The 16,468-nt window shown below is 44.8% G+C and overlaps 2 protein-coding genes across 2 annotated transcripts; both read left to right on the top strand.

Annotated features, from left to right (window-relative positions):
• LOC109950200 lies at positions 521-3,544 on the top strand. Its single transcript, XM_020568234.1, has 2 exons — positions 521-1,261; positions 1,685-3,544. Exons 1-2 carry the CDS (start codon positions 521-523, stop codon positions 3,542-3,544), a joined length of 2,601 nt encoding a protein of 866 aa, XP_020423823.1.
• LOC109950201 (zinc finger MYM-type protein 1-like) lies at positions 11,909-13,879 on the top strand. Its single transcript, XM_020568235.1, has 3 exons — positions 11,909-12,145; positions 12,817-13,440; positions 13,550-13,879. The coding sequence occupies exons 1-3, from the start codon at positions 11,909-11,911 to the stop codon at positions 13,877-13,879; spliced, it is 1,191 nt and encodes a 396-aa protein (XP_020423824.1).

Below are 16,468 nucleotides of genomic sequence, written 5' to 3' on the forward strand. Positions count from 1 at the left end.
AGATATAATATCTATTTAATTCAGATATTATCAGGCCCAACTCGATTCCTACGAAACCCTAGCCCCGAGGCTCCTATAAATAGACGACCTCATTCATCATTCAAAGTACATCTAAACCTACTCCTGATACCCGAGAAAAATACTCGAAGCTCTCTCTCCCTCTCCACTCTCCATATTTTCTCCCCACGGCTCCGGCCACCACACACGGCTCCGGCCACCCGGTTTACACCATACATAAAACTCCGTACCCTTTGCTTAGCGATTGTTTTCCTACAAACACTCGAACTAACTTAGGCATCGGAGGGCCTTTGGCCAACACCCCCCGGGTGTGGTCTATTTATTCCAGTCTTTTTTACAGGAATCGAGGAAGAGAGAGAAGGAAGATCGAAGGTTGAAGGATCTAGAAGCGAATATTCTCCCGTGAGATTATTTGCACAAACATTTGGTGCTTTCATTGAGAGCACGAGATATATTCAAAGCGTGCTCTAAATCCATCTTTCACACATTTTTTCGGACAACCATGGTTGATACAAGGCGTACGAAGAGTAACGCCACCACGACGGGCCCATCTTATGGTTTCGTGGTGGAAACCTCAATGCAACCGCACGGAATCGTGGCTGCCAACGCCCTGCAGTCGTCCTCCAGTGCTTTGCAGCCGCATTCAGCTGCAGGAAGGGCAGAACAGCCGCCACATGACCCCGGGACCTCCACAGCCTTGCAGTTGCCGGTGCCGATTACAGGAGCTACTCTGCCCCGCTGTCCTGCAGTCGTAGCACAGCAGCAGCCACACCACTCAACTACCGGATTTGCTGCTCAGCCCCATGGCTACTCCGACGTCATCCCAGTCTTGGAGCAGATCCATTCTCTCCCTCCTCTACGATCACACTCGACATATGCACCTGTGTACGCGTCTAATGGAGCCCTAGCCCATATGCCGTTAGGCCCGATGCACAACGCTCTACTTGACCCGCGCAGTCAGGTGGACCTTAACTCACGGGTTGATCAACTCACACAGAAGGTCGATGATCAGAACAACCTGATTGGCCAGCTGCTCAGGCAGATCAACTTGAATCAAGGCCCTAACCTTGGACCCCGTGACGAGGAGATGAGGGCACACCAGCATGTCGGCGAGCAGTTCGAGAGGTCCCAAGCTGGTCAGACAAGGGCAAATCGACAGAGGAGAGATCGAGATCGAGTAGATGAGACGCAGACAGCCGCGAGCCGTACTCTGAGCCTTTCGGGGCTAGAACCAAGGACCAATGTGCTCGAGAGGCTAGGCCCATAGACTAATGTCCACGCCCGCTTAGGCCCACAGACTAATGTCCACGCCCGCTTGGGCCCACAAGGAGCTCGAGTTCGTGAGCAGTCGCATGACGAGCGCAACGACCGACGCCCACCAACCCGCTCGAGGGCCAACACGCGACAGCAAGCTGTAGAGGGATCCTTCCAAGCTCAATCTCCTAATCTGCCCCACGGGTAGGGCACCCAAGGGGATCGACCCTTGGGAACCGAGGAAGGAGTTAGCCAGTCACGTCCGAGACACCAAAGACGTCGACCTGAGCGACCCTCCTTGCAGGCAGAGGATGATGATTGACACCCACCAACCTGCTCGAGGACCAACACGCGGCGACAAGATGTAGAGGAATCCTCACAAGCTCAATCTCCTAATCTGCCCCACGGGCAGAACACCCAAGGAGATCGACCCTTGGGAACCGAGGAAAAAGTTAGCCGGTCGCGCTCGAGGCACCGAAGACGCCGGCCCGAGACTCCAGTCCTGCGAGCAGAGGACGTCGAGAAGCTAGTAAATGACCGACTCCAAGCTCTTCAACTTAAAGGAAGCGCGGAGGAGGCCCTGCATAAGGAAATTGATCGAGTTGACTGCTCGCCCTTTACCGACAAAGTGGAACGAGCTCCTCCACCAAAGCGGTTCATAGCGCCATCCATCACTCCATTCAAGGGGGACTCTGACCCTGAGAGCCATTTGAGGCACTTCAAGAGCACCATGATCCTGTACAAGGCAGACGATGCCCTGATGTGCAAAGTGTTCGCGATGACCCTGCGAGGAGCAGCTCAAGACTGGTTCCACACTCTACCGTCCGCGTCGATAGGAAACTTCAAGGAGTTGGCCTTCATCTTCACAAAGGAGTACACCTCCTACAAGACGGTCAGAAAGCATGCAGACCATCTGTTCAACCTGCGCAAGAAGCCAGACGAGTCTCTACGAGACTACCTGAGACGGTTTAAGGCTGAAAAGGCTAACATCATAGGATGCAATGACCAAGTTGCATCCTCAGCTTTCAAGAATGGCTTGCCAACCGAGCACGAGCTATACCGGGAACTGGCCATAACACTAAGTCAAACCTTGGCAGAAGTGTTCGCGACGGCAGAACGCTACGCACTTTGGGACGATGATCGAATCGCTGCAAAGAAAGCCAACAAGCAAGTTGATCACCCGACGAAGCAGGCAAGCCAAAAGAGCAACCAGTTCGAGCAAAAAGCCCGAGATAAGCGCAGATCGCGGCCCCGAGAGGGAAGCTCAAAAATTGGGACCTTCACTGAGTTCACTATCCCAATTCATCAGATCCTGGCTCAAGTAAAGGACAAGCAGTGGGTGAGGAGACCGCCACCCATGAAAGGAGACCCCTCTAAGAGGGACACCAGTAAATACTGCGCATTCCACGGAGAGCACGGTCATTACACCAACAATTGCAATGCTTGGAAAAGGCATCTTAAAGAGCTGGTCAGAGAAGGTCATTGCACAGAATTCGTCGCAAAGAAGGCCATCCAACAGATCGAGGATCGTGATGCGGCTGCCAAGGAACCTCCCCAAAAGGTCATTCGAATCAACACCATTCTAGCTGACTCTCAGGAGTCCGGGCTGACCACCAAGGAGCGCAAGAGGAAGATCGCGCATGCGACTTATGTCTCCCAAGTCACAACAGGAGTACCAGTTATCGTGGATGCACCCATCATTGGTTTCCAGAAGAAAGACTTGATCGGGCTTGACCTGCCTCATAATGACGCCCTAGTCATCTGCATTCAAATTGAACAAGCTGTGATCGAGCGAGTTCATGTGGATGAGGGCAGCGCAGCCAACATCCTGCAACTATCTGTCATCCAACAGATGGGATTGGAGCCCAAGATTAGCAAACTAGCCAGGTCGCTCACTGGCTTCAATGGGGCCACATCAATCACTGTTGGACTGATCGACCTTGACATCCACTCACCCCCAGTAGTCTGCTCGCAAACCTTCATGGTCATCGACGAGATCTCCCCGTACAACGGAATCTTGGGCCGACCGTGGATCAGCAAGATCGAGGCCATCACATCTGCTCTACACCAGAAGATTCGCTACCCCATCCCTGGAGGCGGAATCGGGCAGATCAATAGTGACCAAGCCATGGCAAGAAGATGCACAGCTCACGGACTCAAGAAGAGCAAGCAGTTGCAGTTCACACCAGTAATGCAAGCTGCCAACGAGGCACGAAGCGCTCCCAGCAGACAAGCCAGCTCGAACGAGAAGGGAGCTGTTACCCCACAATAGCAATTAATGAGCCAGGATCAAGGCGAGGGAATCCGACCGGAAGACTCCCTTGAAAAGGGTTGGAAGTCTGAGGATGACGTTGAGTTAGTACCCCCTGGTCTTGGCCAGCCAGGCAAAGAAGCGCAGATCGGCTCGCGCCAGAATCCAAACAAGAAGGATCGAGAGGAGGGAATCCGCCCGGAAGGCTCCCTTGAAGAAGGTTGGAAGCCTGAGGAAGACGTTGAGTTAGTACCCCTCGATCCTGACCAGCCAGACAAGAAAGCGCGGATCGGCTCGCGCCTAAGCCCAGACGAGAAGGTGGAGCTTACCACCTTCCTCCAAAACAACAAAGACATGTTCGCATGGTCACCGTCTGACATTCCCGGCATCGACCCAAATATCATCTGCCACCGCCTCCATGTCAACCCAGCCAGCAAGCCCGTGGTGCAGAAGAGACGCAACTTCGCTCCCGAGCGAGTCGCGATCATTGAAGCCGAGATCGACAAGCTTCTAACCGCTTGATTTATTGAAGAGGTCTCCTACTCAGAATGGCTGGCCAACGTTGTTCTAGTGGCAAAACAAGAAAAGGGCAAATGGAGAGTGTGCGTCGATTACACCGACCTCAACAAAGCATGCCCTAAAGACAACTTCCCATTGCTGAGGATCGACTAGCTCGTGGATTCGACTTCCGAAAACCAGCTGCTCAGCTTCATGGATGCCTACTCTGGCTATAATCAAATTATGATGTACGACGATGACAAGGCGAAGACCTCTTTCATCATCGAGAGAGGGACCTACTGTTACAAGGTCATGCCCTTTGGGTTGAAGAACGCTGGAGCAACCTATCAAAGGCTCGTGAATAAGATTTTCAAGGAGCAGATCGGTAGAACCATGGAAGTCTACGTGGATGATATGCTGGTCAAAGCCCCCAAGCGTGGAGACCACCTCAAAAACCTCGCCGAGGCATTCAGCCTGCTCCGCCAATACCGCATGAAGCTGAATCCAAGTAAATGCACGTTCGGCGTATCATCCGGCCGATTCTTGGGGTACTTAGTCACACAACGAGGTATAGAGGCACATCCACGCCAAATTAAAGCTATTCTCGAGATGAAGTCACCTTCCACAGTGAAGGAAATACAAAGTCTGACGGGCAGAGCAGCAGCCCTCAACCGATTCCTCTCGAAGTCTACCGACAAGTGCAGGCCATTCTTCAAAGCTTTGAAGAAGGGGCAAAAAGACAAGTGGGACGAGGAGTGCGAAGTAGCTTTCCAGAGTCTAAAGACCTACCTTACTTCACCTCCCCTGCTCTCGAAACCAGTTCCTGGTGAAGACTTGTTCGTGTACCTGGCAGTGTCCAACTCGGCCGTCAGCTCAGCTCTCATCCGAGAAGAACTTAGGGCCCAACATCCGATATTCTATACGTCAAAAGCTCTCCTCGATGCAGAGACTCGCTACCCAAAATTGGAGAAGCTCATTTTGGCCCTTGTCGTTTCTGCGAGAAAGCTGCGACCTTATTACCAAGCTCACCGAGCCATCGTAATGACTGACTTTCCTTTGAGATCAATCCTCCATAGCCCTGATGCTTCTCAGCGGCTCATGAAGTGGGCGATAGAGCTAAGCCAATACGACCTCCTCTACCGGCCAAAGACTGCGATAAAAGCCCAAGCCTTAGCAGACTTTGTTGCAGAGTTCACACCATCAGCCGAAGAAGAGAAGCTGGTCAGCAAAAGAAGGAAAGTTCGAGAGCAAACAAGACCTCCGTGGAACCTGACCAACCCAGAGACATGTGGCAGCTACGCGTAGATGGAGCGTCAAACCAGAAAGGAGCTGGAGCAGGCGTCGTCATTGTCACCCCTGATGGAACCCTGTTAGAGCAAGCTATCACACTTGGTTTCCCGGCTTCAAATAACGAGGCAGAGTACGAGGCATTGCTCGCTGGCTTGCGCTTGGCAAAGGAGCTATCAATCAAGAAGCTGGCCATCTACTCGGATTCCCAGCTAATTACAAGTCAAGCCTCAGGAGAGTACATGGCAAAACACCCAAGGATGATCTTGTACCTTGACAAAGTCCAAGAGCTGTTGAAGGTGTTTCCCACCTTCACCATCCAGCAGGTGCCCCGTGCAGAGAACGCGCACGCAGATGCACTGGCAAGCTTAGGATCAGCACTGGATACCCAGTTCAGACGCTCCATCCCAGTCGAGCACCTTGACCAGCCTAGCGTAGAAGAGGCAGAACAACCGGACCTAATGCAGATCGACGAGGATCCTAGCTGGCAAGAACCCATCATTGACTACCTAGTGAATGAAAACTTGCCCGATGACAAGTCCAAGGCCAGGAAAATCAAGCAGAAGGCTGCAAGATATTACATGAAAGGCGACACGCTTATCCGCAGATCATACTACGGGCCTCATCTCACTTGCATCAAGTACCCACAAACGCTCGAGGTTCTCTGCAAAATACACGACGGCGAGTGTGGAAATCACGCTGGAGGCAAGTCGCTTGCTCAGAAGGCTCTTAGCATCGGCTATTTCTGGCCTACCATGCGCAAAGACTCTACGAAGTATGCTCGAAGATGTGATCGATGCCAACGATACAAGCCGATCCCTGGCTTGCCAGCTGAGGAATACCATCCGCAGAACAGTCCATGGCCGTTCATGCAGTGGGCCATTGACTTGGGGGGACCTATGCCGACAGCACCTGCCAATAAGGAGATGATGATCGTTGCCACTGATTACTTCACCAAATGGATCGAGGCCGAGGCTTTATCTTCTACCAAGGAAGCTGACGTTGAACGATTCATCTGGAAGAACATCATTTGCAGATTCGGTTGCCCACAATCGATAGTTACCGACAATGGTACACAGTTCGTGGGCAGGCAGATCACTGCATTCCTTGCGAAGTATAGCAACAAGCCTTACCTCCATTGCAGACAAGCTGCTCCCCGGAGCACAAACTCGATGGAGTCTTTTTCAAGCGCTATGTCCCTGACATACGCACATAGGCGACAAGCCTTACCTCCATTGCAGACAAGCTGCTCCCCGGAGCACAAACTCGATGGGGTCTTTTTCAAGCGCTATGTCCCTGACATGTGCACACAGGCGACAAGCCTTACCTCCATTGCAGATAAGCTGCTCCCCGGAGCACAAACTCAATGGGGTCTTTTTCAAGCGCTATGTCCCTGACATACGCACACAGGCGACAAGCCTTACCTCCATTGCAGACAAGCTGCTCCCTGGAGCACAAACTCAATGGAGTTTTTTTCAAGCGCTATGTCCCTGACATACGCACACAGGCGACAAGCCTTACCTCCATTGCAGACAAGCTGCTCCCCGGAGCACAAACTCAATGAAGTCTTTTTCAAGCGTTATGTCCCCGACATGCGCACACAGGCGACAAGCCTTACCTCCATTGCAGACAAGCTGCTCTCTGGAGCACAAACTCAATGGAGTCTTTTTCAAGCGCTATGTCTTCCAAGTGCTATGTCTCCGGACACACACTTACAAGATACAATGAGAATTGAAGTTCGAAAGACAACTGAAAATTCCATAGCAAAGCGGCCAATCAGCCAAGTTCAACAAGAAGTAAGATGGTCAAACAAAGACCGCTTATTGAAAGAAAATAACAAAGTTCAAAAATAGCAAAAATGAACTACAACTACTAGGGAACTTCAGCAGGTGACCCTTAGCCGGTCACATCCTCAACTGCACTGGCAACAGCCTCATTCTGCCCAGCCAGCACAACCTGCTCAACCGCCTCGGCTGCTTGCTCCTTCGCATCCGCTTTAGCCTCATCAGTTGACCCACCTTGGCGTTTGTCTTCCTCAATTGCAGCTTCATCTGCTATCTGCTCTTCAACTGTTTCTGCATCCATAGCATCTACCTGCCCACTCTGAGCGGGGGGCAGGTCAAGACCAGACTGCTCACCGTCATCATCTTCGAGAGGGCAGCAAGGAGAAGCACCATTCTGGCAATCCAGGTATCCCAGCTTGTACGCATTAGCAGCCATCTCGTGCTTGGATGCCTCCGTGGCTTCCACATGGGTATCAAACTTGACCAGCAGTTTGTCATGATCCTGGGCCAAAGTGGCATGCTTACGTTCGAGGCAGAAGAAGGGTTCCTTGCGTTCGAGCAGTGTAGCCATAAGAGACTTGAGTTCACCATCCTTTTGGCCAACTGAACTCTTGAGCACGGACATACTCTCCTTCATCTCGGAAATCCTCGCATCATGGCGAATCCGCTCGTTCGAGAGCTTGTCAGTCAGGTCGGAATTCTTCTTCACCAGTTCGTCGAGCAGGGCAGAAAAGGGGGCAATATTACGCGAGTTCCGCATGGCCCCAACAACAAAAACCATTCCCTTTTGAAGGTGATACATGGCAGTTTCTTCTTGCTTATCCAAGGGAAGGCTCGAGAAAGCACAAAGGTCACCAGCTCGATACACGTGATCAACTAGCTTAGCGCAAGCAGATGGACTTGACAGAAAGCCTGTTTTCAGCAGATCAGACACTGGCTCGCCCCCAGCAGAGCTATCACCAGTTCCCGGACCGGCAGTTCGTGCAATTGGAGGACTCTTCGCTCTAGCAGACGACTCTTTAGCTCTTTTGGCTGCAACTTGCAACATTGAGTCAGCCCTGCGCTTGACTGTTCGTGGCCCCGCAGATGAGTCGTGGTTGCTAGACAGAGGTACAGTCATCTCAGCTTGGTTCCCAGATCGGCACGGACGACCCAAACCTTGCTTCCTTGCATGGCAGATCATGGGTCTTAGGCAGTACGGGAAAAGAGTTGAGCAGAATTTCCCGAACCTTCTGCATGTCGTTGGCCTTCTTGTTGTTCGCGCTGACGAGGCGTTTGATCCCGGCAAACGAGGCAGGAGCAACTCCCATATGGGCCTTCTGAGCAGGCAAGACCTCCTTTGTAGAAGACTTGTTCGTGGCAAGAGAAGATCTCGGCTGCCTTCGCTGTGGAGACATACCCACTGATCGTGAAACTGCAGCTTCATCTCGAGCAGAGCTACTACACGCTTTCCCACCCTCAGGGGACTCAGTCGATGACTCATCCCGCTCAACTGGCAAGTCACTTAGCTCCAAGCAGTGCGACTTCCACCTTTCAATATCTTCAGCAGGGGCAGGCCACCGACTTCCTTCCGATGTTCGCTCAGCAGCCAGCGCCATTCACGAAACTTGGCGGGGATGCTCAAAGCTTGTCGAACCTTCGTCATGTCCGGGTCGAGAACGAGCTTCTTTCGGATGGCATCATCTGCAAGCATAAGACAAAAGTTAGTCAGACACAGCAAAGAGTTCCATGGCAACAGTAGCAGATCAGAGGGATGCAACTTACCATCGCAGTAGGTGAGAGGAACGAGCGGATCATCGCCAACCTCCTCTTCCTATCTGCCGCTGACTTTCAGCACGTTCGTGCTCCGCACATGATCGCCTTGACTCATACTGATCCTAGTTCGTGGCACAAAAATAAGAAGGAATTGAAGCAATTTGGATCATCCACAAAAAAGATGACCTAAACTGCCACCTGCTCCAGCAGCAGATCGCGCACCTCCAGCCCAGTTACAGCTGGACAGCCCGAGTAAAAAGCCTCCTCCATGCAGGAGCCCAATTCAAATAAGGAAGCCCAGACACAGTTGGAGAGCCCGAAAAAAATAATTTCATCTCCTACATGCCACACAAGTGCCATGCAGAAGCTGGGGGCATTTGTGGGAGCATATATTTTCGTCTCCAATCAGGGCACGCCACGTGAAAAAGAAGATTATCTCTTTAATTAATTAATTAAATCAGTTTATCTGGCTAATTAATTAATTGGGATAAATATCTTAATTAATATGATATTATCTTTGTTTAAAGAGATAATATCATTAATTAAGATATTATCCTAATAAAGAGAAGATAATATCATTTAAATCAGATATTATCTTCTTAAGAGATAATATCTATTTAATTCAGATATTATCAGGCCCAACTCGATTCCTACGAAACCCTAGCCCCGAGGCTCCTATAAATAGACGACCTCATTCATCATTCAAGGTACATCTAAACCTACTCCTGATACCCGAGAAAAATACTCGGAGCTCTCTCTCCCTCTCCACTCTCCATATTTTCTTCCCACGGCTCCGGCCACCACACACGGCTCCGGCCACCCGGTTTACACCATACATAAAACTCCGTACCCTTTGCTTAGCTATTGTTTTCCTACAAACACTCGAACTAACTTAGGCATCGGAGGGCCTTTGGCCAACACCCCCCGGGTGTGGTCTATTTAGGAAGATCGAAGGTTGAAGGATCTAGAAGCGAATATTCTCCCGTGAGATTATTTGCACAAACACCGTATAATCACAATCATACGAGTAAAATGAAGGGATTGAGTGGTTCACCCATGAACTTGGGCTACATCCATTGGTTGTTGTATTTGTTTATATGTGTAGAGATTACATTGGGATAGGCTTGAGAGCCTTTACAAATGGGAGAGGAGAGAGGTCTGGAGGATTGGAGAGAGAGTTGCCGAGAGCACTCTCTTCTCTTTGCTCCTTGTCTTTCTTTTTGGGGTCCCCCTTCAGCAAGAGGAGAGAGTCCCTTTTGTAGGAGAACAACATGTTTCTTTCTTTGGGCCTGCCGACGTGGTAGCCCATTAGAGGCCCACCCAAGTGAGGTAAAACCGTGCGTCAACACCCACCAATCTCTCCATCTCTCTCTTTGAAATTTGGGTTTGTTTTTCAATTTTTATATATATTGATTTTGATTAGTTATCACTGTGGGGGTTTGGATGGGGAAATTATGTTATGTTTTCTATTTAGATCGGTGCACTGGATATTAAGTTATATCATGTTTTTTCAATAATACACACAAGATTTACGTATTATACACATAATTTTCACATATTATTGAATAAAAATAATATATATTAAAATATTAAAATATTATATAGTGACCAAACTTTTCAGTTGTAACATACCAGGTTTTTAAATATTTTTTTTTAAAAAAATATTATAGCCGTGTGGCTGTACGTATTTTGACAACCACTTTGGTCCTTTTCTTTTTTTAAATAGTATAGCCGCGCGGCTTTACGCTTTTTAAATTTTTTTTTGGGGTTCAATAGTATAGCCGGTCGGCTATACTCTGTTTTTCTGATTTTTTTTTCTTTCTAGATTTTTTATTTTAAAAAAAAAGAGTATAATCAATCCGCTATACTCTTTATATATATACTGGGATCCTTTTTTTCTTTTAAATTTTTTTCCCGATTTTCGTTTATCGATAAAAGTAGTTTAGAGCATTATACATTACTATTAGGCCATTACCCGAGTCTCTATTGTCCTCTTTTTATTTTTACTTTTTCAGAGTTATTACCCATATAAATAATTTACCACTTTCATGTTTAATACACGTATTTTTTTTTAACAAAATTTTCCGTTATACACACAAAATTCACATATTACACACATAATTTTCACATATTATTGAATAAAAATAATATATATTTAAATATTTAAATATTATTTAGTGACTGAACTTTTCAGTTGTAACTTACCAAAATTGTTAATTATTACTAAACATTTATTATGCAACTAAGTTTTACTAGTTTGTAGAGTTGAAATAGCAAATTAATATCTATAAAGTATAAACTAATGCAACTAGGAGGTCCTTTTTTCTTAATTTTTTTATATATTAAATAGTCTAGCCATGCGGCGATACTTATGTTGGTAAAAATATAAGGATAATTGCTATATTTACAGAACAATCTTAAGACGATTTTTTTATTTTTTACTGTTTGGTGGTAATTGCTATATTTATTGGTTTTTAAAGAAACCCGAGAAATTCAATGGAACTAATTTGAAGAGGTGGCAACAAAAGATACTGGTTTATTTAACCACACTCAATTTGGCCAAGTTCTTGAAGGAAGATGCTCTTGCTACTGGTACTACTACATAAGCGGTGGCTGCTACAAACGCATGGTATCACTTGGACTTCCTTTGCAAGAACTATATCCTTAATAGATTGGACAATACTTTGTACAATGTATACAATCGAATCAAAACTGCCAATGCCCTGTGGGAGTCACTTGACAAGAAATACAAGAATGAAGATGTTGGCATGAAGAAATTCATGGTTGGTCAATTTCTTGATTTCAAGATGGTGGACTCCAAAACGGTCATCAACCAAGGCTAAGACTTCAAGTTATTTTGCATGAGATTGAAGCAGAAAACATGGTTTTGAATGAAACTTTCCAAGTGGCTGCAATCATTGAAAAATTGCCACCATCTTGGAAAGATTTCAAGAATTATCTCAAGCATAAGAGCTAAGAGATAGGAGTTGAAGATCTGATCGTGAGGCTAAGGATTGAGGAAGACAACCGTGGTTTTGAAAAGAAATCTGGTGGTAACTCCATGGTGGCTAAAGCACATGTAGTGGAGGATGGGCCAAAGAATAAGAAAAAGAGGAAGCACTCAAGGGAAGGCTCTAGCCAAGGGAACTCAAAGAAGAACAAAAGGTTCAAGGGTAAGGGCTTTAACTGCAACAAGCATGGTCATAGAGCGGCGAACTGTCAAAGCAAAGGGAAAACCACGGAAGTCCACATGACCAAGGAGGAGAAAAACCAGCTAGCTCGGATGCTAAGAAACAACGTAAGAGAAGTCGTCTTGACAAACTGCTAATTCGAGTAGTCCAAAACGATCGGAGGTCACAGAGTTGGATGAAATACTGGCTAATCTTCCTGCAAACCCTGGACTTAGACCTCCAATGACTTATTATAATCCCAATTTTCGAAAACAAATCTGAAGAGCCTATCTGCAAAGGGGTCCTTGTCAGCCTAAAAGCCAAAATTACATGCCTCAAACACTTATGGGGGAGAGTAATCGACGTTTTCTTGTGAAATGGTTTGATCCATTTATTTGGTTGGAGTAAGATGTTGCATTTTGTCTTCATTGTTATCTTTTTAAATGCGACTTTGATAAACAAGGAAAGGCTGGAAGCGATGTCTTCACTGAGAAAGGGTTTAAAAATTAGAGGAAGGAACCCGAGAATTTTAGGGACCATGTTGGACAAGTTGGAAGTCTTCACAATAAAGCTACACAGCATTGTACATATTTAATGAATCAGAAGCAACACGTTGAAACCATTGTGATCAAGCAGACAGACCAAGCTCATAGTAATTATCGCATTCTATTAACTGCTACACTTGATTAGATATTTATTGCGACAATGTCTTCCTTTTTGTGGTCATGGTGAAAGCGAAACATCTAGTAATAAGGGTAATTATGTGGAGCTTTTGTAATTTCTTGCCAATCATGATGAGAAAGTTCGTGCCGTTGTGTTTGAGAACACTCCAAGGAATCTCAAGCATATTGCTCCTAACATTCAAAAAGAACTTGTCAATTCTTGTGCCGCTGAAACCATTGGTGCAATTATTAGTGATATGGACGATGCATTCTTTTTTATATTAGTAGATGAATCATGTGATGTTTCAATAAGAGAGCAAATGGTGGTGGTGTTACGTTATGTGAATAAAAAAAGGCAAGTAATTGAAAGGTTTGTGGGTGTCCAATATATCTCTGATACGACTAGTAGGAAATTGAAAGAGGCAATTGAGCAGTTGATTTCTTCAACAAATTTTAGCATGTCCAGGCTACGAGTACAGGGGTATGATGGCGGTAGTAATATGAGAGATGAGCTCAATGGTCTTAAAACACAAATTTTGAGAGAATATCCTCAAGCATATTATGTCCATTGTTTTGCACATCAACTACAACTAGCTCTTGTAGCCGTGGCAAGGGAAAATGAAAACATTGCTACTTTCTTCACAACGGCTAGTAGTGTCATTAATATTATTGGAGCATCGTGTAAGCGTCGTGCTGCACTTAGAGAGCAACAACAAAAAGATATTATGAAAGCTCTTGAAATTGATGATCTTGAAACGGGGGTGAGGGTTAACTCAAGAAACTACTCTCAAACATCCTTTTGATACATGTTGGAACTCACATTATGATACTTTACTTAGTATTAATACTATGTTTCATCCCGTGGTGAAGGTGCTTGAATGGATTGTTGATGATGTCAACCAAGATAATTTAGGTGAAGCAAATAGGTTGTTGAAAGAAATGCAAACTTTTGACTTTGTGTTTCACCTATATTTGATGAGATTTATATTGGGAGTCACAAATGATTTTTCAAAGGCATTACAAAAGAAATATCAAGATATTGTGAATGCGATGATGTTAGTCCAAAGATGTAAGCAAAAGCTACAATCCGTGAGGGATGATGATTTTGATGATTTGCTTCTTGAAGTATCAATATTTTGTGGCAACAATGATATTGACGTTCCTAACATGGATGATTTATTTGTACCACAAGGGAGATAAGGACGTAAAGCTCAGAAAATCACAAACCACCATTATTATCACGTGGACCTATTTCTTACTATCATTGATAAGCAACTAGTGGAATTGAATAATCGCTTCACTAAGGTAAATACTAAATTGCTTCTTTGCATGGCATGTTTGAGTCCGGCTTATAATTTTGCAGCTTTTGACAAACAAAAAATACTTCGTTTTGCTAAATTTTTCCCTTAAAAATTTAATGACCAAGACTTCATGAAGCTTGAAGATCAACTTGGACTTTATATTGTTGATATGCAAAGCAGCACAGAGTTTTCATCATTGAACGGAATTACTGATCTGGCAGAAATATTGATGAATACAGGAAGGAGTAGAATATACAACTATGTGTATTTACTTCTTACATTGGCTTCAGTTTTACTCGTTCAACTGCTTTGGTTGAGAGAGCTTTTTCAGCTATGAATATTGTGAAAACACCATTGCGTAACAAAATGGGGAATCAATGGTTGAGTGATAGCTTGGTTGTTTACATTGAGAAAGATGTTTTTTCTTGTATTAGTAATGAAAATATAATGCGACGTTTTCATGATATGAAACCTCGTCGGCAATAATTGTAGGTTAATTGTAATGTTATTTTTTTAATTAATTATGAATAACATTAGTATTTTTTAAATGATAATGATGTTCAGTTGTCTTCCTTTCTTTCTTCTTCTTCTTCTTCTTTTTTTTTTTTTTTTGGTTGAGCTCTTAGCTTTTAAAAATTGCACCTTCGTTGAAAAATTCCATACAAGGTGTCCGTCAAATCTCTTAACAAAATTGGACAATTTCTTTATAATCGACCAGAATTAATCATCCATGAGGGCCCAACGTAGAAACAAAACAATACAAAATGAAAAAAAAAAAAAATTATATAGCAAAATTAATACACATATTTTATCTACACAAAAGTGTGCGACAGATCATTAGCAGGTAATTGAGCACTAGCTCTATGTAGTGATGGTGAAGAAATTGTTGGTTGTTTGACGTTAATCTTTTCCAAATGAAAAATAAGCAAGAATAGAGAGCATCATCTTTGGCCATCACCTGCTGGAATATATGGAAGTCGCGCTGTAAGACGGTTATGGAAAGCTGTGGTCCATCTCCGAGGGCGACTGTGATTGCATCCTCTTATGCTATCTCTGATTTTTTGAGAGCAAAAGCTCACATGGTAGAAACTAGAGGGCCTTCCGCCCCTCTAGAGCAAAGAATTCATACTTGGTGCCCCCCTTTTCCCCCGAAAATTAAAATAAACATTGATGCAGCCTGGTATGCAAATTCTCAACAAGGTGGCATTGGTTTAATTGCTAGAAATTATCTTGGATCTTTTATTGCAGCTAAGGCGTGTCCTTGTTCGGCAAATTACGCGTTGGAAGCGTTAGCTGCTGTAGAAGCGTGTTTCTTTGCTATTGAGCATCAATTTCGTCAGGTTCAGCTTGAGATGGATTGTAGAGAAGTGATTCGTGGAGTGCAAGGAAACATTTCGAGAGGACAGTGAGAGTTGTATCCTTTCCTCTGTAAGATTAAGGAGCACCTTGGCCATCCAAATTTTGTTGATACTAGCTGGGCTTGGTGTCCAATAACAGCTAATGTGGTAGCAGATCACACTGCGACTCTGGCAAGTGCCAGGATGAACCCTGTCACCTGGGTCAACAAACCACCATCTTCGCTGGTGCGTGTTCTCAACAATGATGGTCTCCCTTGCCCCCCTTTCTTAGTTGCTTGCTTGCAATCTGCAAGGTTGGACGATGTAGCCTTAGTGTGGGTGACGTCTTTGTTTATTTGCTTTTTTGCAACTTACTTTGTTTATGTAGTTGGTTGTTTCTGATTGTCCTGCCTACTGGTTGGGACTTTCCCTGTGCTTTGTTCTTGTTTCCGGGGGTTTGTCCCCCATTAATGAAATATCATTTTCGACCCAAAAAAAAGAGAGCATCATGCATAAACCAATAATTTGTTTAATTTAGGCCTCTAGATTCCTAGGCAACCAATAATTGTGCATCTTTAATTTGTAAACGTGAAGTAATTATGCAATTAAAAAGCATTACTGATGTTACTTGTTTTGAATATTGGCTTCATATCATAAAACGTCCCTAAGGTTTATGAAATTATCAGATTGCATCCTTAATGTTTTTTTTTTTTTTGGTCATTCGTGATCCTCAAGGTTAATATGTGTGATTACAAATGGTCCCTGCCGTTAGGTTCCTTAAAAAACTCTGTTAGTTTGCTGACGTGGCATATATATATATATATATATCACAAAACATCTCTGAGGTTCACGCACCTATCACAAATGGTCTTTGCAAATTTTTTTAATTTTTTAATTTAAAATTCATAAAATTTTAGTTTTCTTTTTTAAATTTTATGAATTTTAAATTATTAAAAAAATATATTGTATTTTAAATACACATGACACTATATTATTGAAGATGTGGGCTCCACATGTATGCCACATCAACAAACTAATGGAATTTTTAAAAATAATTTAAAAGTCATAAAATTTAAAAATGAAAAAAACCAAGGGTTTAGGGTTCATAAATGGTCCTCAAGGTTAAAATCCCTCTATAAATGGTTTTCTCA

This window comes from Prunus persica, chromosome G7 (assembly GCF_000346465.2).
Source record: "Prunus persica cultivar Lovell chromosome G7, Prunus_persica_NCBIv2, whole genome shotgun sequence".
NCBI lineage: Eukaryota > Viridiplantae > Streptophyta > Magnoliopsida > Rosales > Rosaceae > Prunus > Prunus persica.

Coding starts and splice junctions, on each gene's coding strand:
- LOC109950201 (XM_020568235.1), top strand. CDS start 11,909: ATGGTGGCTAAAGCACATGTAGTGGAGGATGGGCCAAAGAATAAGAAA. Junction 12,146..12,816: donor CTCGGATGCTAAGAAACAAC/GTAAGAGAAGTC, acceptor AATCATGATGAG/AAAGTTCGTGCCGTTGTGTT. Junction 13,441..13,549: donor TTGATGATCTTGAAACGGGG/GTGAGGGTTAAC, acceptor CCCGTGGTGAAG/GTGCTTGAATGGATTGTTGA.
- LOC109950200 (XM_020568234.1), top strand. CDS start 521: ATGGTTGATACAAGGCGTACGAAGAGTAACGCCACCACGACGGGCCCA. Junction 1,262..1,684: donor GGCTAGAACCAAGGACCAAT/GTGCTCGAGAGG, acceptor CCCCACGGGCAG/AACACCCAAGGAGATCGACC.